This window comes from Mesoplodon mirus (assembly GCF_964341445.2).
Source record: "Mesoplodon mirus genome assembly, chromosome: X".
Taxonomy (NCBI): domain Eukaryota; kingdom Metazoa; phylum Chordata; class Mammalia; order Artiodactyla; family Ziphiidae; genus Mesoplodon; species Mesoplodon mirus.
The window spans coordinates 5,043,601-5,065,329 of NC_138981.1; the positions used below are offsets into that span (position 1 = coordinate 5,043,601).

General features: G+C 40.3%; 1 protein-coding gene across 2 annotated transcripts in view; it reads left to right on the forward strand.

Moving 5' to 3' along the window:
* The window catches only part of LOC309796428 (uncharacterized protein), a 201,155-nt gene that overhangs the window by 67,765 nt on the left and 111,661 nt on the right, over positions 1–21,729 (forward strand). The window contains exon 4 of one of the 2 annotated variants that reach the window (XM_082609513.1): positions 6,806–6,852. The exons of the other annotated variant lie outside the window; for it this stretch is intronic. Within the exon in view, the coding sequence (XP_082465639.1) occupies positions 6,806–6,814 (9 nt within the window). The 3' untranslated portion in view covers positions 6,815–6,852. Of the gene's footprint in view, positions 1–6,805; positions 6,853–21,729 lie in introns of those variants that run through there. 2 annotated transcript variants of the gene reach the window in all.

Genomic DNA, 21,729 nt, shown 5'->3' on the forward strand with positions numbered 1-21,729 from the left:
ACTGGGTAACACTGAGGCCCTCCATCTTTATGGTCATCCTATGGGACTGAGGGAGAAAAACATGCAACCTCGAAGTATGAGCTATGATGTCACCAGCTGGTGATGAAACAGAAAATATGGTCCAGTTCCGCTTTGGAGAGAACCCCTTGGGGCTTTCTGGTGCCACCTGCATCCTGGTGAAGTTGAATACTCTACACAGGCAATCAAGGAGAAGACAAGGGGAATGCAACTTCACCATGGCCATCCAGTGAAGGTACATCTGAGTGCTTCTCTCCTGCCTTTCTGTCTGGACATCAGAAGAACTATTAATAGTATTGGACCTGAAAGTCCTCCTTGATTGCAGACATCTGAGGACCACCTCTTCTGAGCCAGACGCATCTCCTCTATTGTTGGGTCGTATCATGCAATGTGATTACGGTTGCTGAAACTCGGCCTCTGTACACCGGTGCTGGATGAAGTCTTGCAGACAGAGTTTTGGGTGAAGTAGAAAGAAACAGCTTTATTGCTTTGCTAGGCAGAGGGGGCCACAGTGGGCTAATGCCCACAAGACTGGTGTGTCCCGCCCTGGAGGGTGTAGTGTGGAGTCTTACAGGAGCAGGGCGTGGTCAGTCTTGAGGAGCAGGGCATGGTCAGCTTACGGACACTCTTCTGATTGGTTGGTGGTGAGGTCATCGGGAGTCGGCATCCTCCACCTAATGGTTCCGTCTGGTCTGGGGTCTGTGTGCTGGTGGGCTGCATGCCGTTAACTTCTCCCACCTTCCACCTGGTGGACCTTTCAGTAGCTGCAAAACAGCTCAAAGGACATGGCTCAGAATATGATCTGTAGTCCTTGAGATAGAACTCAACGTCCTTGATTTTGTTTAGTGGCTAAAGTGTTATTATTTTGTCTTGCTTGACTGTCCTCCTCTCTTTCTGCATTTTCTCACTTCTCTGATTAAATGTATTATGGTTTTAATTAATTAATTATTTTCACTATTTTATATTGGAGTATAGTTGATTAGCAATGTTGTGATACTTGCAGGTATACAGCCAGATGATTCCGTTATATAATACATATACATGTGTCTCTTCTTTTTCGTATTATTTTCCCATTTAGGTTGTTAGGTAATATTGAGCAGAGTTCCCTGTGCTATGCGGTAGGTCCTTGTTGCTTATCCATCTTAAAGATAGCAGTGTGTGCATGTCAATTCCAAACTCCCAATCTATCCCTTCTTTGACTGAAGTTTTTCTACAGACAAAGGCAGGCAGAGATGGGTGGGGGCCTATTCTGCGGAGGCGTCATAGGGTCCTGCTCAGATTCAGCATCAGCAGTAGAGCAATCGGTAAGGTAACTCGGACCTTTGACAGTAAACTAGATGCTTAGAATAGCTAGTGCCCTACATGGCTGGGATAAGACCTTGATATCTGTGCCAGCCCCCTGGTCCCTAGCACCTTGGCTAGCCATGAGTATTTCTCAAAGGAAGTCTCATACCAGCACGATGAGGAGTTCTCCACTGGGTATTCTTCTATCTCAGTCCCATGGAAGGAAGAGCTTGCCGTGCGTAGATCCTCCAGGAAGCCCTGTATTTCCTTGTGAAACCTCCACGGGGATCGAATTCAAACTCTCAGCTGTCACATGGGTGGGGTCCTTTTATAACAGTAATGGCAGCCCTGAGTTCCTGGTGAAATAACGCATCACCTGCAAAAGGACAGAGGAGGTGGACTCCATGATAGCTGTTCTTAGGTGTGCCCGCTCACAACGCGAGGCAGAAAATCATACAGAGATTACGGAGATGGCTCTGCGGCAGCGGCCCTATAATGAGCCTTGTAGAACAGTCCCTTCTGCCTTTTGGGTCTGAGCAAAGCACCCAAGTACTTGAACTCAGCACTCCCGGCTGAACTCCGTCTCCCATCAAAGCCGTTGGAGAGTGCATTTCATTTGCTCCCATTTTGCAAAAAGGTCTCACTGTCAAGATAGCTCTGATGTCTTTGTACTTCTTGTGCTGAGATACGGGCAACACTTCAGATGAAAAGCCCCAATTATATCCACTCGGGGGTAGAATCGGAGCGAGGGGAAAGAGAGATGGGGAGAAACTTCTGCTTTAAAATGTTGCCTTTGTGCTCTCTTACTTATCTTTGAGATGATGGTGAAAAACTGAGATGACGGAAATGGTCATTGGTTTTATCATTCAGTGAAAAATTTAAGAGATTCTGGAAATGCATACTTAATAAGAAGCAAATCCATAAAATATTTCTCCTTTCTTTAAATTCTGGTGACCAAGTTTGTTAATTTAAATTTTTGTCTATTTCTAGACCTGACTATTTTTCCCTAGGCAGGTAGCCGCTGGGAAGAAGAAGAAGAAAAAGATGACTTTGAGGTAGTTCTTTGTCTTATATTTTTAATGTTTTCGTAGATAATGTCATGCTACATCTTGTAGATGACTTGGAAACAGACACACACAACCCCATATTTATTGTAGCATCTGTATAGCATTAATGGAAAGATAAAATATAAGGGAAAACAAGATCACAACTCGTTTTAAATCCTAGGAAAGCTATAATTCAATTCACTCTTTTAAGTATTTTGAGAGGATGTCATAAGCTGTGTCAGTATATGCAATTAACTGCTGTTTCACTGACTCTATAATTCATCTATACTCTGAAATTTCTGATGTTTCCTTAATTGATCAATCTTGTATGCACTTGAAATATACATGAATTACTTTTATTTATATTTGATCCGCCACCGACTGGGTTTGGATTTTCATTTCCTTAAGTAGAAATCTAACATTTTATTACAAGAAAAGTGTGTGGGTTTGTACCAGTGATTGCCTGTAGGGGTGAATCACTTAGACTTTATCTCTAGCTGTGGTAGATTGAAGACATGGTCACACATTGTTGGCAGTTCCCAAGAGATGGAAGCTCTTTCCCCTCCCCTTCCATTGGGACTGGCCTCATGGTTTGCTTCCACCAACAGAATGCAGCAGCGTGATGTTGTTAAAAATCCAAGCCTGGACTTCTAGAAGCTGCATAGCCTCCCCTTCTGCTTTCTTTGACCCTGTTATAACGTGAACAAGCCCTGGCTACCCTCCTGGGGGAAGCGAGACCATAAGGACAAGGGGCAGAGCTATTTTACCTGTCCCCGCCGAGGCCCCAGAAATAAGATAGAGAGATCCCACAAGCCACAGAGTTGAGCCATCTCCTCTGAGACCCACCCAGATGATCACCCCACGGTATCACGAGAAAAATAAACAATGGCTGTTTTGAGCCATTGCATTTCGAACGTATGATTCTGCATCTCTACGGAAATGAGATAGTATCCCTCACCAAACATGCCCAAAGAGTTCATTACAACATAAATGTAGGCAAAGGCTGATCAAAGATAACAGCGTTAATTCAGACCTCAGTTGATGGAGAGACCGCCGTTATGTGCTCATATTTGCTCTATTCTTTTTGCAGTAAGATAAGGCACAAAATTATCTTTTTTTATAAGTCTGATCAAGGAAGCAAACAAGTGTGTCAGATAAATTTTCTCTTCCTGATGCCAGATTTCAAGAGGGATTTGTCTCATGGGCAGTTTACATAGTAGCTATGTTAAAGAAAATACAAAAAAAAATGTTTTTATATGTCTCATCCTAAAAACAGATGCTTAATAATCAAAGGGAGATAGTCTAATGTGAGAGGGGTGAATATTTCTGAGGACATATTTCGATAAAGGAACCACTTAGAAAGTAGAAAGGTGATGTGCGATAATATGCCACTTAAAATACTTTCTCCAACAGATGCATAATTTCAGTTGTGTTTTTGTAGGAAGTTGTATACTAAATTCCACATTGTCCAGTTTGTCCCTGAATTAATGCCTCTAATAGAATTATTCTGCGGGTGATGGAGTTGATGTTTTATTATTGAAAGACAGAGCTCTACTTACATGGTTGTCAAGAAAGAGAATCAATCCCAATTTTGTCCACACACCCGATTTTTATCAATATGTATCTCATGAAACGGTAACCGTTCAACAGTGCGTGCAGTTATTCACTTGAGACTTCTCATTTCTGTGACTTAGAGCAAGAAGGTACTACTTTGGCTTAGATAGTATTGTGCGTGGGTTACCCGTGGATCATTACAAATGTAGAAGCGCAATTGCGTCGTGCTTTGGTGGTTCCAGTTTTGTGCATCACAGTGTCCCAAGGCAACTGCCAGGATGAATTAGGTATGGGGTCCGCGCTGGCTTGCCCACACTCCTGTTGAATTAAACTGTGAGAAGCATCTGCTCTAAACAACGTTTGGTAGGGTCTACATAGCTGGTCTTTCTAACAGTTATTTTGCACCATATTCAACGGTTCCTTGAGGTATGGAGATTGCATGAGTGCCCTGATCCGCCATCCTTTTCTGCAGACACACCCTTCACAATGGGAGTTTGTGGCTCCTTCTAGCACAAGGTGGGAGAGAGTTCTGCACCCCTTGGTACTAAGTTTGCCCCTGTTTACATGCTTTAGCCAGTGGGTGTCCACACTTGTGATATAAGCAGAGGTTTTGAAAGAGCTTGTGCTTTTCGGTTTGCTGCCACTGCTCACCCCAGTCCTGAGAGCGTGCCTGAGCAAGCTTGTTGGAAATACGACATCTATGGTGACATTTCTCAGCTGACAACCAGACCTAGACAGACCCTGTGAGTGAAGTCCGTAGACAGCAAAGAACCCAACTGAACACAATCTAAAGATCCACGCTTCTGCCTCATTAGCTAAATAAGTGTACTTTAAGCCGCTAAGCTAAGGGATGTTTGTTATGCGGCTTTATGGTGGTACTAGATAAGTGATCTTTTCTTCAGCATGCCCTTGTTTGATTGGCAATACACTGAAATCACCCCCCCTAGAATAGAGTATGTGCATCTTATTTTTTGCCATGTATGCGGGCATGCGGTCAGTCCATCTTTTGGTTAAATTAATAAATTTAAGTTATTATGAGTTAATATAACATCCTCCATCCCTCATATATTAACATAATATGTTAATAATTATAACAATTATGTTACTACAAGACGGGCAGGGTTCCATCGTTTCACACCACTATGAGGTTAACAGCTGTGTCACTGAGATGAAAAGTGGGTTTAGAGGTTTTCACTTTGGAGGCATGCTGGTACTACTGCATCCTGGTGTCCTGTGGTGGAAATCAACTAATAACGGGGGGAAATCTTCAAGATATCTTCAAATATCCTTAAGAACACCAGGAAATTGGCTGCATAATCAAAGCCGATAGAGAACCTGCATTTATGGAACTTACAGTCTTGCCTGAAAGATAAAGCAATAAAATGGACATTGGCTGTCGAATCCCATGGCAGTGTGGCCTGCCTTGCTCTGCAGCAAAGGAGCCCTGTGTTCGAATCCTAGCATGATCATTAATTGGTTCGGAGAAGGTGGATAAGATTCTTAAATTCTCTAAGCATCAGCTTTCTCATAAAAAAAAAAAATCAGGCTATTACTATTGCTTCCATAAGAGTGTTGCTTTGAGAATTGAATCAAACGGCGTATTCAGAATGCTTAGCAGAGTATCTGGCAGATATTTAACTGTTCAATAAATTGTAGTTATTATTATTAAGATGGCTTGCTGCTCCTATGAACCTGAAAATTCAGGATCAACAGTTTATTTGGAACAAAATTAGTGTAGAATTCTGATGAGCTGTGCAGAAAAGGAATGAATCACAATATTTGTGATATAGAGAGTTGCCTCTCTCTGAAAATGGGGCAGATTTTTTTTCAAAAAATTTCATCCTAAGGGACCCAGGCCCAAGGGTTTAGAAGAAGCACGGCAAGGATTGGGGTATATCATTGGAAACCAGATGTGGACACATCTGGAGAAAAGAGATCATCCAGAGCAATGCTCAGGTAGGTTATTAATCATACAAATTAGAACGGACCCAGCAGACAAAGTTACTGATGCTCCCAAATCATTAATGATTTTTGGAATCCCACGAAGACTTTAGGAACTATGGCATCACCAACTTTGGTATATGGTAAATAATCACAATGATAAAAATAATTAGGGCCTCCCTGGTGGCGCAGTGGTTGAGAGTCCGCCTGCCGATGCAGGGGATGCGGGTTCGTGCCCCGGTCTGGGGGGATCCCATGTGCCGCGGAGCGGCTGGGCCCGTGAGCCGTGGCCGCTGGGCCTGCGCGTCCGGAGCCTGTGCTCCGCGACGGGAGAGGCCGCAGCAGTGAGAGGCCCGCATACAGCAAAAAAAAAAAAAAAAAATAATAATTATCCATTAGGAGAAATGCAGAAAATGTAGAAAAGTGAAAACAAGAAGAAAAAAACCTAGAAATCTCTTTTTTCAGAGCATCAACATTATGGTGTATTGTCTCCCAATCTTTCTTCTCTTTGACATTTAAAGGAGAGCCACAAACTAAATTGGAAATTATTTCACAGAAACAGAACGCTTTTTTTTCCCCCTGAAAACAAAACAGGTGTTATTTCATTGTCTCTGACAGAGAAAGCTGAACAATGAATCTCAGACTCCAAACAAAGCATTTCAGTAAAATATCAGTTACCGTTTGCACCCTTAAAATTGCTGTAATAGACCTCGGCATTTTTGAATCTGTTCTACTAAAAGGTGAGAGGAAAATGTGCACAGGTGTCTGACATAAGCAAGATGGTATTAAACGGCCCTATATTAGTGGGTTGGAAATATGCTGATGAAATAGAACTAACACAATACCTTGACTAAAAAAGAAAATACTTACTTGGGTCTCTCTGTTAGAAACAAAGCACAACTCTGAAATTTGCTTCCGTTTTGAGTTTATGGACACTCCAACTAATCCCTTTTCTTCCTTAGGGTGTTTGAAAATGATCTGAGAATGCTTCCCATCACCATAATCCATGGATCATAGTGGTAGAAATTTATTCGATTCCCTGATAGTCGTTCTAATGAGGCACACGAGACTATACTGGTCGCCTCAAAGTTCTGACCAGATCCCTCATACGTTATGGATCCAAAAGGAGGTGGGATGCAGTACAGACTGACCCGAGCTGGGAAGGCTGTTGGAAAGCTAACGGGGCAATTACTCTTTTAGGATTTGAGACTAACTCAGTGGATACTGGATGGAAATAGATGTCCTGAGCTACAGTGACTCGCTGGGACCTTATAAAAAGAGCATCTTGCCCTGGAGGGATGTAACTTGGGTCATGCCATATACTCCTAGGTCTCCAGCTTGATGGACATCCACCCAGCATCTCAGTTAGCCAGCTCTGCATGTGCCCACGTGCTTCTGTGGCTCTGAGTGCACAGCCCAGAACACTGAGGACCAAACAAACCTTCCAGTACGTACGGGAAATTGCTAGTGAACCACTTCTGTGACCGACGATTTAAGCCATATGAAGGCAAGAGATGCCTCTTCATCATCCTCACCCCCGCATCCTGCAGAGGCAACGCAACAACTGAAGAGAACTTTTCAGTGCATGTGGTGAAGACGTGAATGTCTCTTTTCATTCTCTGTAGGGTTAATTTCCAAAGATCTAGCAGAATGTAACAGAGCAATGAATCAGTGCCTGGCAGGTCCATAAGTCTTAACGAAGAGGCCTGACTGGTCATCTGCCAGATGACAGAGGAAACCCTCTTCCAATCATTGCCTTAACTCGGATTTACAGACAGATATTAAAAGTACTGAAGGGAGGTTCCAAATCACCAGCTTTAAAAGAGAATATCCAGAGCACTCATAATCCTATTTTTTTTCTAGCCAATACCTTGTTTTCACCATATATTAACTGAGTATCTACTTGAGTCCTTCTGTGTCTTTTCTATCAACACACCATGGTTTTGGCACTTCTTAATCTGTGTCCAGTCAATAAATTTGTTTTTTATTGGGGTATAGTTGCTTTACAATGTTGTGTTAGTTTCTGTTGTACAACAAAGTGAATCAGCTATATATGTACACATATCCCCTCCCTTTTGGACCCCCCTCCCACCCCCCGTCCCACCCATCTAGGTCACCACAGAGCACCGAGCTGAGCTCCCTGTGCTATGCAGCAGGTGCCCACTAGCTATCTGTTTTACGCGTGGTAGTGTATATATGTCCAACCTAATCCCCCTATTCGTGCCACTCTCCCCTTCCCCCACTGTGTTCACATGTCCATTCTCTACATCTGCGTCTCTATCCCTGTCATGCAAATCAGCTCATCGGTACCATTTTTCTAGTTCCACATATGAGTTAATGTATGATATTTTTCTCTTTCTTTTTTTTTTTTAGAAAAAATTTTAATTGGGGTATAGTTGTTTTACAATGTTGTGTTAGTTTCTGCTGTACAGTGGAGTTCCCCGTGCTACAAAGCAGATTCTTATTCGTTATCTATTTTATACACATCAGTGTATCCATGTCAATCCCAATCTCCCAGTTCATCCCATCACCACCCCTCACCCTCTGCTTTCCCCCCTTGGTGTCCATACATCTGTTCTCTACACCCGTGTCTCTATTTATGTTTTGCAGACTGGTTCATCTGTACCATTTTTCTAGATTCCACATATATGTGTTAATATACAATATTTGTTTTTCTCTTTCTGACTTACTTCACTCTGTATGACAGACTCTAGATCCACCCACGTCTCTACAAATGACCCAATTTCATTACTTTCTATGGCTGAGTAATATTCCATTGTGTATATGTGCCACATCTTCTTTATCCATTCATCTGTCAGTGGACATTTAGGTTGCTTCCGTGACCTGGCTATTGTAAATAGTGATGCAGTGAACATTGGGGTGAATGTGTCTGTTTGAATTATGGTTTTCTCTGGGTATATGCCCAGTAGTGGGATTGCTGGGTCGTATGGTAGTTCTATTTTTAGTTTTTTAAGGAACCTCCATACTGGTCTCCATAGTGGCTGTATCAATTTACATTCCCACCAACAGTGCAAGAGGGTTCCCTTTTCTCCACACCCTCTCCAGCATTTATTGTTTGTAGATTTTTTGATGATGGCCATTCTGACTCGTGTGAGGTGGTACCTCATTGTAGTTTTGATTTGCATTTCTCTAATAATTAGTGATGTTGAGCAGCTTTTCATGTGCTTCTTGGCCATCTGTATGTCTTTGGTGAAATGTCTATTTAGATCTTCTGCCCATTTTTTGATTGGGTTGTTCGCTTTTTTGATGTTGAGCTGCTATCTTGCCCCTCCCTGCTTCCCTCTCCCCACTGGGAACCACTACTTTGTCCTCTAGATCTATGAGTCTACTTCTTTTAGAGAAAAGATACTATGTTGCTGTTGAAATATTTGAAAGTCACATGGTGGAGGGAGTGAACTCCCCCTTTTGGATTCCAGGGGCCAGATGTAGATCTCATGGGTGAAAGTCACCAGGAAGCAGAAGTAAGAAAAACATGAAAATATATTAAATATAGGAATTGTATTAATAAATATAATGCTATTTCAGAAAGAGCATGGATTAACATGGTTACAATTTATATTCGGTTTTCCAAAAATATCGGAGTAATTTTCATAATTATGAAAATTATGAATAATTATGAATTCATAATTCAGTAATTACAATTATTCATAATTGTATTTCTCGTGGTGTCTACCACTTAAGAAACATTCAATAAGTACTCTTATCATTATTCTTCAAGTTATTACTCTTATTATTAATTCACAGTTTTCCCAGATATTAATCAAGTCTTGGCAGACACAGATTAGGTATCACTTATTCACTTCATTATCACCAGTACTAAGCATATTCCTGATACAGAAGAAATTCATTAATATTTGTTAAGTAATAAATAAAAAGAAAATAATGAAAGCAATGTAACCATTATCGCATGAAACACACAAAAGACCTAGGAGAACAGAGTCTTAGGGCGACCTGTGTGTGTTGTGTTAATCTAACAGTGTGGTGGAAATCTTTCTGCTTTTAGTCAAATTACTTGTCACATAGAAAGAGTTTCCTTAAGTAACTGGATGCCCAAGAGCAATGACTGTTTGATCAATATTTTGGGTATGGGTAAACTAGTCTACAGACTATATTGGGTATGAGTAAGCTAGTCTGTAGACTTTACTGGGTATGGGTAAGCTAGTCTATGGACTTAATTGGGTATGGGTAAGCTAGTCCATAGACTTCACTGGGTATGAGTAAGGTAGTTTATATTCTCCATTGGGTATGGGTAAACTAGGCTATGGACTTCACTGGATATGAGTAAGCTAGTCTGCCTTCTCCACTGGGTATGGGTAAGCTAGGCTATGGACTTCACTGGATATAAGTAAGCTGGTTTGTAGACTCCATTGGGCATGGGTGAGCCAGTCTATGGGTAAGCTAGTTCATAAACTCCACTAGGTATGGGTAAGCTAGTCCATAGATTTCACTGGATATGCATAAGCTAATAATCTATAGACTCCATTGGCTATGGATAAGCTAGCCTATGGACTTCTTTCATGAAAATTGATTTATCTATGTGGGGAAAGATGCACAAATGAACATGAGTAAGTGTCAGGATGAGTCAACATTCTTGGGGACAAGCACCTGAAGAAAAGGGTCAGCACTGCTGTCTACTGAGCAAGAGCATGAATCTGTCCACCAAGCTTTTTCATACCCATTGGGCACAAAACATGTGAAACAGAATAACCATATAACCGGTGCTTACTCATGTTTAAGTACTCAGAACCACTAGCAACTTCCCAAGTCTCCTTCTAGTTGCAAATAATTTTAATAACAATGATAACAATAATATTAAGTCATTATAAGAAGCCCTTTGGCAGATGGATTCTCGGATAAATTTTTCTCAAAAATGAGTGACTGGTTAGAGAATGATTCTTAGAACACATGATGATTGATAGTGTTGGGATTTAGCAAGACCTAAAGAAATTTGGCCAATCAAATTAGGTTCCAGATAAGCATACTGTTAATTCGAAGGTTTTAATAGAGCACAAAATTCATTTTTTTAAAATTGGTTACCTCTTTGACATAGGTATTCTACCAACTTAGTGTTTGTAATATATAGAACATTTTGATTAATGTATTTATAATATTGATGATTACAGCCAGACAAGTAATGAATTCAGACATTTAAAAGTCAGACATTTAAAACTTTCTTATTTTTCAACAATGAAAAACCATAATAGATTAGAATTAGTCTTTCATTATAACATGTCAGTGTGGCTTCTTAGCTCACAGCGTTTTTTTTCTTTTTTTCCCTCCTCTTAGCTTTTTGGTGGCTAATTGATTTCTCTGACAAACTGACTAAAGAATATTAGACTCACTAAATGTGAAGAAACTACTTAGATCATGTTGGTCTCAAGAAAAGTCATGAAAGTCTGATTATGTATTTCCTATCTTCACAAATCCTTCTTAGTTAATTAAGTATGTTCCTTGGCAAAAGCTGGTTGAAATGAGAGGTTATTTACACCTCTGTTTTAGACGTGTCGTCAGTGGCACTTCAGGCTCCCTGGTTTGTGTGTTTTGAGACGTGCTAATTGTGTAAGAAACCAGGCCTGCTCAGTCTGTAACAGCAGGCAGAGATCATTCACATACGAGTGGGTTTGTAATGGAGTTTAATGAGTGCTTTCTTTTATGTAGTACTACGTACTTAACTTTCTGCTAAACAGAAATTATTATCCCATGTATCTATTGCAGAAGGATGGAAGCTGTTTAAAAGACAGTATACCTATTATATGTTAGAATTAGGAGTCTTTTATGGCATTACAATATCCCAGGGAGGGAGAGGGTCCAAATTACTAGACTCATTTCATGGTGTCACTGAGTCCTGACAGGTCAATTTAATATTTGAACGTCATTACTGTGACTATTTCTCATGCAATTTCAGGCTCCTGGTGTGTAACACAGGGACACAGTCAGGATTTGGACTTGCAAAGACAGCTAAGAAAAAACATTAAGGTTTAGGAATAGAAGAAATTACAGTGGTTAGTCAACTAGTATGGAATAGTCTAGAACGCTCTCCATTTTTAAGGTGACCAGATCCTAAAGATGGAGTGAAACATACTCCAAGTGATGTGGACAGCCTTAGATAATTGTTTCAGAGCTCACATTTGTATATTTATCCAATAAGTATACAGAAGTTACAGACACGTTTCATTTCTATTTCCAGTCACCTTTTCCCCAGGTTGTTTCCTGGCAAGAGTACAGGTTGTCACAGCAACATGGAAATCCACTGGAGAAGGACTGACCCTACCTATTAGGAACCTTAGCCCTAAAATAAGCAATATTCCCTTTTCTCTGTTTTCATTTGAAACACAAAATCTACAGCTACTTAGAACCATATATAGGGAATTCCCTGGCAGTCCAATGGTTAGGACTCCGTGCTTTCACTGCAGGGGGCACGGGTTTGATCCTTGGTCGAGGAACCAAGATCCTGCAAGCCATAGGGCACAGCCGAAAAAAGAAAAAAAAAAGAACCATAAATGCTTTGTTAAATAAAAATTCACAAAAGTAATTCATTTTGTACAAATTGATCATAATCATCACCATAAAGTAGATAAATCTCATGATTCTTTTTATCTGCAATATTTTCTACTGCCAAGAATATGTTTCTTAATTATGTTCTTTGGTCTTGTAACAAGTCAGAAAAAAAAAAGGCACTCAAAAAGGATTTGACTTAAGACACTCTTGATTAATTCTATTAAAATAATAATAAGGTAGAAATTTCAAATACATTTGATTTCATCTTTTTCTTTCATTTTTAATGGCAGTTATTGTTTTCTTTCTAATTTTACATGCAAAATATGTTCACTGCAGACAACTGGAAATACATAAAAGCATAAAGTAGAAGATAACAATTACCCATAATGCCCACCCCCCAGAGATAGCCACCATTAGCATTTTGATGCATTTCCTCTCAGTGCCTACATATATATATTTTTTAATAATTGAAGTATAGTTGACCCAACACTATGTTTTTTCCAGGTGTGCAACATAGTGATTCAATGTTCCTATACATTACAAAATGCACCACAATAAGTCTAGTTACCATGGGTCACCATACAAAGATATTACATTATAATGGACTGTATTTCCCAATGCTATACATTTCATCCCTGTGACTTGTTTATTTTATAAGTGGAAGTTTGTACCTCTTGATCTCGCTCACCTATTTCCCTCACCTCCTTCCCCAACCCTGGCAACCATTTGTTCTCTTTATATGCCTGTTTCTGTTTTATGTTTATGTTTTATGTTTGTTCATTTGTTTTGATTGTTTTAGATTCCCCATTTAAGTGAAATCATACACTATTTGTCTTTCTCTGTCTGATGTATTTCGTTTAGCGTAATACCCTGTAGGTTCATCCAAGTTGTTACAAGTGGCAAAAATTCATCTTTTTATGGCTAATATTCCATTTTATATACATATATAATGAAATATTACTAATATTTATGTATCACATCTTCTTTATCCATTTATCTGTTGATGGACGCTTAGGTTGTTTTCATATCTCAACTATTGTAAATAACACTGCAGTGAACATAGGAATGCATATATCTTTTCAAATTAGTGTTTTGTTTTCTTTAGAAAAATACCCAGAATTGTAATTGGCGGATCGTATGGTAGTTCTAGTTCTATTTTCTTGAGGGACCTCTATACTGTTTTCCATAGTGGCTGCACCAGTTTACATTCCCACCAACAGTGTAGGAGGGTTCCCTTTTCTCCACATCCTTCCAACTTTTGTGATTTGTGGTCTTTTTGATGATAGCCATTCTGACAGATGTGACGTGATATCACTGTGGTTTTGATTTGCATTTCCCTGATGATTAATGATGTTGAGCATCTTTTCACATGCTTGTTGTCCTTCTGTATGTCTTCTTTGGAAAAAAGTCTATTCAGATCCTATGCCCATTTTAAAATTGGATTGTTTGTTTTTTTGCGGTTTAGTTGTATGGGTTTTTTTTTTTTTTTTGGTATATTTTGGATATTAACCCCTTCTTGGATATATTGTTTGCAAATATCTTCTCTCGTTTCATAGGCAGCCTTTTTGTTTTGTTGATAGTTTCCTTCCTTGTGCAAAAACAAGTCTTTTTAGTTTGATGTAGTCCCATTTGTTTATTTTTGTTTTCATTTCCTTTGCCTGAGGAGACATAGAAAAAAATATTGCTCAGACTGAGGTCAAAGATCTTACTGCCTGTGTTTTCTTCTAGAAGTTTTGTGGTTTCAGGTCTTACACTTAAGACTTTAATCCATTTCGAGAGTTTATTTTTGTGTACAGTGTGAGAACATTGTCCAGTTTGATTCTTTTACATGTAGCTGTCCGGTTTTCCCAACACTATTTATTAAAGAGATTGTCTTTTCTCCATTGTATATTCTTGCCTCCTTTATCATAGACTAATTGATCGTATAAGTTTGGACTCATTTCTGGGCTCTCTGTTCTGTTCCATTAATCTGTTTATGTGTTTTTGTGCCAGTATCATATTGCTTTCATTACTGTAGCTTTTTAGCATAGTTTGAAATCAGGGCATGTGATGCCTCCAGCTATGTTCTCCTTTCTCAAGATTGTTTTGACTATTTGGGGATCTTTTATGTTTCCATGTAAATTTTAGAATTATTTGTTCTACATCTATGACAAGTGCCATTGGCATTTTGATAGGGATTGCACTGAATCTGTAGATTGCCTTTGGTACAATAGTCATTTTAGCAATACTGATTCTTCCAATTCATGAGCATGGTATACCTTTCCATTTGTTTGTGTCCTCTTCAGTTTCTTTCATCAATATCTTTAAATTGAAACAGGATTGGGTCTAGAAAAGGAGATTGAGGTGTGAAAACCATAACTGGTCTCACAAAAATATGATATTACAGGTAAGGTGTGGATGAGTTAAATTTGGAGAAGTGATTTCTGCTGGATTTCATTTTGCCTGGAATTTTTTGTTCTTAATCACATAGTTTGTGATGTGAAACTTTAGATGTTCTTGCACATATAAGAATTTAAGATCCCAAATACAGAATAATTATTATTCTGTATTGAAAGATCCCCAGTTTGGCACTCTTATTATAGAGCCGTATTTGTTAGGTCATGAATATGTAATAATGCAGGTGATAAGAATTCTTTTGTTGGAATGATGAGATAAATGATGAAAATTTTCCTCCCTCCTGCTTACATTTGTTTATCTCAATAAATGTGTGGGGCTCTTGGGTTTTGTTATTAATATGACTGCGTAGAAGGGAAACCCTCTTGCTTTTAGCAAACTTAGGGGAAAATTCCAATCCAAGAACTTCTCTGTGAATAACCAGATAGCTATTCATCAGGCCCACCCCACACCTGAGTCACTAGTTACTGTTATGAGAGCTTACGTCTGAACTTCTTTTTCAAGATATTCCTGGAATATCAGTGAGATTTGAAAAAAATGAAAGAAACTCCTGAGAGGGACCCAGTGTTAAGGAGAAGATTCCACAGAGGCTTTTTTTTTGTCTGTTAATCTTTGTGCTTTCGCCTTTCCCAAGTGGAAACAATACTCTCTGTAGTGATGAGTTACATAATGAGGCCAACTTAGTTTTCATAAATTTGGGATCTTGTTAAAAAGAAACTCATTAAATGGGTGAACTCAGACTACTTTTCTCAGTTTATGGTCCCTGAAAGTGCTGAATTAGTGAAATAATACTCTGTACACAGTGGAACCACTGAGACATATCATAGGTTTATATTGTATTATATAAATATATATAGTGTCATGGGTATATGATTATATATGTATACATCATATATAAGATCTATATAGTATATACACATACATCATATGTATATTACACTTATGTATATATTATATTTGTATGTTTATATGACATGATTATATATACATATATATATGTGTGTGTGTATGCTAACATAGATATATAATTCTAACTACCCCCAAATTTTAAAGTTCCTTTGGTTTAATATTTGTTATACATATTTCAGTTCAGTGGACTTATTTTTCCTTTTCTTATCTTTCTTGTGCTCTCTCTGTCTCTCTTTCCAGCAATTTATGTCAAGATTTGATAGTCTCAGAGTCCTAAAATACCATGATACTTAAATCCAACCATTTTAAAAGATTCAAAGAGAGCTTGTAGAAATTATTTTTAAAATATAATATTGAAGAACAATCATGGACTTTGTCATTTGATAGCAAGCTTTAAGTTAAATCAGGCCCTTGTTTCATTGTAATGGAAATATGTTTACAGATTAATTTCACTCTTTGGACTTGTAGATGAAAGTCTGAAACTTCCCCGTCATGTTCTATCCGGTTGCCTAATATACTATATGTCTTAACTTGATGGTGTGAAAAGTTCGCAGCCCACCCTTCTAAACTGCCAGCCATATGTATTCATAGCAGTTCACATAAAAAAATACATATGTGTGTGTGTGTGTGTTCCTTAGAAAGAGAGTATCAGTGGGGTTTTTTGGTTTTGTCTTTTTTTAAACATAGGCAGTTCATCTTCAGGTATGGAACAAAAGTTTTTTTTCCGTGGTAGCTTTGTATGTGAGGGAACGTGAAGTATGCATTATCTTAGTGCAAGGCATCCAGAGCCTTCGAAGACATTGTACTGTGAAAAGTCTCAAAGACACTCAGGCTAGATCCGTGAAATATTCCACTCTTTTGTCTTCTACGTAATTATAACATCCTGTACTCTATTTTGAGAACAAAAGATTCTTCTAAGGCAGAATTGTTTATCTGGAAGATTTCTAGAGATAAGCAAAAAATGGAAAAAAATTCTGTAACTCATATATACTACATTTAGCTAATTTGTACTGTGGTGTAGGGCATATAGGTGCCAGTCTACACTTTATAATATTTATGCCCAGTGTGAAAAAATGAGTTTACTCAGAGTAAAAATATAACTGTGCATTTGAGCAATTGAAACCCTCCTTTTTTAAACTTTTCCTCCCCCAAGTGTTAATAAGAGTTTAGGAGAATTTTTAGAATGTAGATTCCCCCCACCCCCGCCGCGTTGCTATCATTATCATCTTTGATAGCAATGTATTTCAAACTATTTTGATATTTTTATTATACACATGTGGGATATGAAGGAAAAAATATCTTAATGCTATTTTGTCTTTTTTTTTTTTTTTTTTTTTTTTTTGGTACACGGGCCTCTCACTGCTGTGGCCTCTCCCATTGCGGAGCACAGGCTCCAAACGTGCGGGCTCAGCAGCCACGGCTCACGGGCCCAGCCGCTCCGCGGCATGTGGGATCTTCCCGGACCGGGGCACGAACCTGTGTCCCCTGCATTGGCAGGCGGACTCTCAACCACTGCGCCACCAGGGAAGCCCTATTTTTTTCCTGAAAAATGCAACAGGTTGCTCGTGAAGGGGAATTTAGTTGTAATACCATTTTACTGTGGCACATTATTGCATGATGATTGCATGAGGTGTTCATTTCTGTCACAATAAGGGAACGTGTGTCCTTGCTGTGCCCCCCATTTAACTTCAATCTCATGATGACATGTTTTGAACAAACACCTACTGAATTTCCGGCACTTATCTCGCCCTGCCCTCAACCGACAGACCCTGCCTGGCCACCAGAATTATTAATACATCCTGTGATGGCCAGAGGGAGTTAATTAAGTGAAACTCGAAGATGGTTAAAACGGCTCAGAGTACAGCAACATTTCCCCATCACTTTAAAAATATTTATTAAAGTAAATAAATCACGTCACAGAGCCAGATGCTTTCCTTTTTTATCACAAGAACCCAGGTTGTTTTTATGGCGTTCAGCGTAGACACAAGAATCAATCCTTGGGGGGAAGACTTATGTTGACTTATTGCTCAGCTCATTAATGAGAGAAGTGAGGTGCACAGTTACCTAAAAACATGTGCCTGAAATGCTCCTGGATCCTGAGAGCCGCTTGGGTATTTCTTCCCGTGCTGATGGGAAGAAACGGCCAGACGAGATGACACACGTGGGCAAGCTGGCAGCAAACACCCGTCGTGCACACGTACTCTTTGGAGCATGTGATGTAACGGATGGGCACAGAGGTATCAGAGGCTGATTCTGTAAGAACACAGACTAGGAGCATCTTCCGTTAGCACATTCGCACAAGGTGGTGATGTAGGGCCGCTGCATTCAATGTGATGCTTATATTCACATCAAACAAATGGCTTATGGCAACTTCACTCGTATGCATTCAGGGTCACATTTGTGTTCGCATCTGCTGTATGTAGGGTTCAGCCTTGCAGCTCCATATGAAATAATGCTTGAGAACTATTTCATGCCCATGCAGAGCTTGTGTCGACACTCAGGGCGTGGACTGGCATCCTGGCCGGGATCCTGTGCATAAGCTTCCCTTCCCGACCTCTCCTTCCTCCTCCGGGGACTTGCAAGTGGCTGGTGAGGCTAACACCCGCCGTCACGTGTACAGAAGGCTGAGGAGACTTGGGCTCTGGGGTCCTTACCCCTTGATCTCACTCTTCCATTTTCTCCCTGGGGCATGCCATTTCCCCCCTCCGTCAGCAAGTGCAGCATCCTCTGATTCAGTCTCCGGTGTGTCTGAGACCTTCCCTGGCACGTGTAGCTTTGTCACCACGCTCTCACCGTTGCCGCTTCCCCTGGAAATGCTGCTCTACTTGAAAACCAGTATTGGCAGCTGTGCATTCATGAGAGCTCCCCTGGGTGTCTGCCTGAGACTGTGCTCACATGTTAATGTCCCCTCGGGCACTGAAGTTACCGAAATACCCTGTGCTCATCTTAAAGCGGATGATCCTAAAGAAAGGTCCTCATCCCCACTGCAGTTCAGAGCATGAGAATTCAGAGTTTAGGGCTGATGTCGGACGTTTCCATAAAGGACAGCTGTTTAGGCTTACACAGATAATTGTCGGTAAATAAAGGGCTTGGTAGCCCTTTGAAACATATATGGGCCGAAAACAGTTTTATTTAAATGAATTCTTTTAAGCTGAAAACGACCTAAATACAGGATGCCCCAAATAAACACACACACACACACACACACACACACACTTTATTAATGTAACATAAATGTGAATTATTAAACTAAACAATTAATAATTATTTAGCAATTACGAACAGAAAATAACCTCTAAAGTCACAGGGGACCAAAACGTGCGCCCATGAGTAGCTTGTGCTGTGTAAGCATCAGGAAAACATACACTGAGGTACCGGTGTGCCCTGCAGGGATTTGATTGACAGATTCCTCACTCACAGAATGCTTTCTTGCACATGATTCTGCTGAGAAGTCATGTGATAGCATGGCGAGGAAGCGGAATCTCTGCTCAGCGTTTCGGGGGCTTGGCCGGGACCCCAGAGACAGCCCACTTGAGGACCAGGACTTGGGCAGAGCTTCCTTGTTTCCTCCAGAACTCTCGCCCCTTCCCCCATCAGCAAGCCTTGTGAGGCTGTGATTCAGTGTCTGGCCCTGTGTGCGCATCACTCCAGCTCTGGACGTAATCTTTACATACCTGTTCGGTGCTGCTGATGTAGCTCAGCGTGGACACATTATGAAAATGATGTGAAAGCAGCAAATCATTCCCACCCCTGGCAGGCCATGCAGTAAGCTGGGGCCATTTAGAAAAACTCTGATTCCAAAGCTCCACCCCCAGGGGTCATGCAGTCAGATCACTGAGCAGAATCACGCATCCAAATGGGGGAAGAGGACCAGGATCGTAGTCTGGAGGTGACTGGGGTTTCACTCGTCCTCTTGTCTCAATGACCTCCTCCACCCATACTGTCTGTTACCTCTTGGCGAATCCGTCTCTGTGATCAGTACATTTGGCTGAAAGGATGGGAAGGCTCTTCCAGGTTAGGCAGCCCTCTCCTGGGAAAGACGGGGGAATATCCCCAACGACAGAGGTAGCAAGATGTGTTACATGACCCTGGGCTTTGGGTTCAGAGCTGAGTTCCAATCCTGGCTGTGTGTCCTGCAAGGAAATTCACTTCCCACTTTTCTCATCTACAAATTACGTCTTACTTCAGTGTTTATATGAAGCTGAAATGCACAGAAAATGTGAAATGTGATTCACAGTACCTGTTCAATAAGTATTAGTGCTTCACAAATCTCCATTAGAGACCAGGAGAAGTTAGCTGATACCCTCTGCTTTTTTTCTTTTTTTTTTTTGCAAGAAAAATGAAATACAGCATACAATTTATTTCTTAAGCAGAAGAAAAGGAAGATCCAAGTTTGGATCTGTTTTATGCACAGATTGTTTTTAAAAGTATTTAAATATGCCCAGTTGGAGTCTGAGTCTCTGTAACGTCCTAACACTTTTGAATATTTCATAATCAGTGCTGATTATTAGTTGCTCAGTTAAAGGATTGGGAATGATAGTCAGAAAGCAGATGTACTATTCATGGTACCCTCTACTCTTGACCTACTCTTTTTTTTTTTTTTAACATCTTTATTGGAGTATAATTGCTTTACAATGGTGTGTTAGTTTCTGCTTTATAACAAAGTGAATCAGTTATACATATACATATGTTCCCATATATCTTCCCTCTTGCGTCTCCCTCCCTCCCACCCTCCGTATCCCACCCCTCTAGGTGGTCACAGAGCACCGAGCTGATCTCCCTGTGCCATGCGGCTGCTTCCCACTAGCTATCTGTTTTACGTTTGGTAGTGTATATATGTCCATGCCACTCTTAAAAGCATATTTGTGTCAAAAATCTTACCCCTGACTGCATTCAAAGGACTGTCCTGTAAGGTATGTGGGGTATACTTACACACACACATACATACACATATATCAAAAGTTCATGGTTATTGGTTTATTCACAGATTTTTACTCATGTAGACCTTTGAGTAAACAGTTTGAATCCAAATTGAAGGCACTCTTGTAAACTTCTTAGAACTGACATTAATGAAGCTTCCTGATAATTACTATTTTGCAATCTTTTGCTTTTAGCTTCTATAGTTCTGGTTAACAAATGTGTTTTTCTCTTCCTTGTCTGACTTCTGTGCCTCAGTAAAAATGCTAACAGAGTTATTTTTTCCCTTCTGTGAAGAATTTTTACAGAGCTACAAAGGAAATATAGAAAATAAAAGATAAGCTACTGCATGGAATCAAATTCATAAAAAGCCCTGCCCTAGTATTTCTCCAAGTAGCATCGGCTGCAGCTTTGGCAGAGGGCTAAGCTGCTCTGATGATTCAATGATACCAGCCCCCCTCAGTTTCTCCCTGCCAGATGTGGGATGGTTTACTTTTCAAGTAGGTCATGAAACACGCCATTTATAAAGCACTTGGCTCCGCTGCACTATGCAAAGAATAACATGTTACAGCACAGAGAAGTCTTTCTTAAGGGGGTTGATAGTTAAAGCATCACAGTGCAGTGATTTTTTCTCAAAAATCTGCCTTGCAGAATTCATGGTTTACATTAAAGGACGGTCTCAAGGAGCAGCCCTCCAAAGGTTGCCAGATCTGGGGGGACTCCTGCTGTCCTGTCACATTGTATCTGCTAATAGAACTAAATTCAGAACTGGCTATTTGCCATTCCACATCTCAGTTAAACAGAATCAGTTATGAGCACCACGTACGCCACAAACAGGTTTCAACATGCATTAACCAGTTATTCGTCCATGAGGTATTGCACGGGTGATTTTATACTGTACTAGTAGATAGCAGATGTCCTAGGCATGATTTGGAGTAAGAGCCTCCCCAGGGGTGTCTCAAGCTGGGCACCGTTGCCATCTGGGGCTGGATAACGTGTTCCCGTGGGGCTGTGCCGTGCACCACAGGACGTGGAGCAGCCTGCCTGGCCTCTCCCTTCAGTAACCGGCCCCCCTTGCCTGCTTCGTGATCACCAAAAACGTCTCCAGTCATTGCCCGTAGTCCACCAGGGAACAGAATTTCCCTTT